This window comes from Phaethon lepturus, unplaced genomic scaffold (genome assembly GCF_000687285.1).
Source record: "Phaethon lepturus isolate BGI_N335 unplaced genomic scaffold, ASM68728v1 scaffold25419, whole genome shotgun sequence".
Taxonomy (NCBI): Eukaryota; Metazoa; Chordata; class Aves; order Phaethontiformes; family Phaethontidae; genus Phaethon; species Phaethon lepturus.
In genome coordinates, this window is record NW_010563195.1 from 3,950 (window position 1) to 4,151 (window position 202).

Consider the following 202-nt stretch of genomic DNA (forward strand, 5'->3'; position numbering starts at 1 on the left):
GAGGCCGGTGGGGTCACCCGGGTGCAGACAGAGCAGCAACCCGGCCCAGGCAGCTCTAACGTGCTCTGGTTATTCTCTGTTTCCCGTTAGGTGGCTGCACTTGAGCTGGACAATGTTTACATGAAGTACATGCTGGTGGTGGTGGCCCTGGTCATGGTGGGGCATTTAGTGGTACGACGCTTCTTCAGGCCCTGACTGACGG

At 58.4% G+C, this 202-nt stretch overlaps 1 protein-coding gene across 1 annotated transcript in view; it reads left to right on the forward strand.

Moving 5' to 3' along the window:
* The window catches only part of BAK1 (BCL2-antagonist/killer 1), a gene marked incomplete at its 5' end in the record, with an annotated part of 4,038 nt that extends 3,843 nt beyond the window's left edge, over window positions 1-195 (forward strand). The window contains one exon of the mRNA XM_010294516.1: window positions 91-195. Coding sequence (XP_010292818.1) covers window positions 91-195 — 105 coding nt within the window. The remainder of the gene's footprint in view (window positions 1-90) is intronic.
* Between the last annotated feature and the right edge of the window lie 7 nt (window positions 196-202).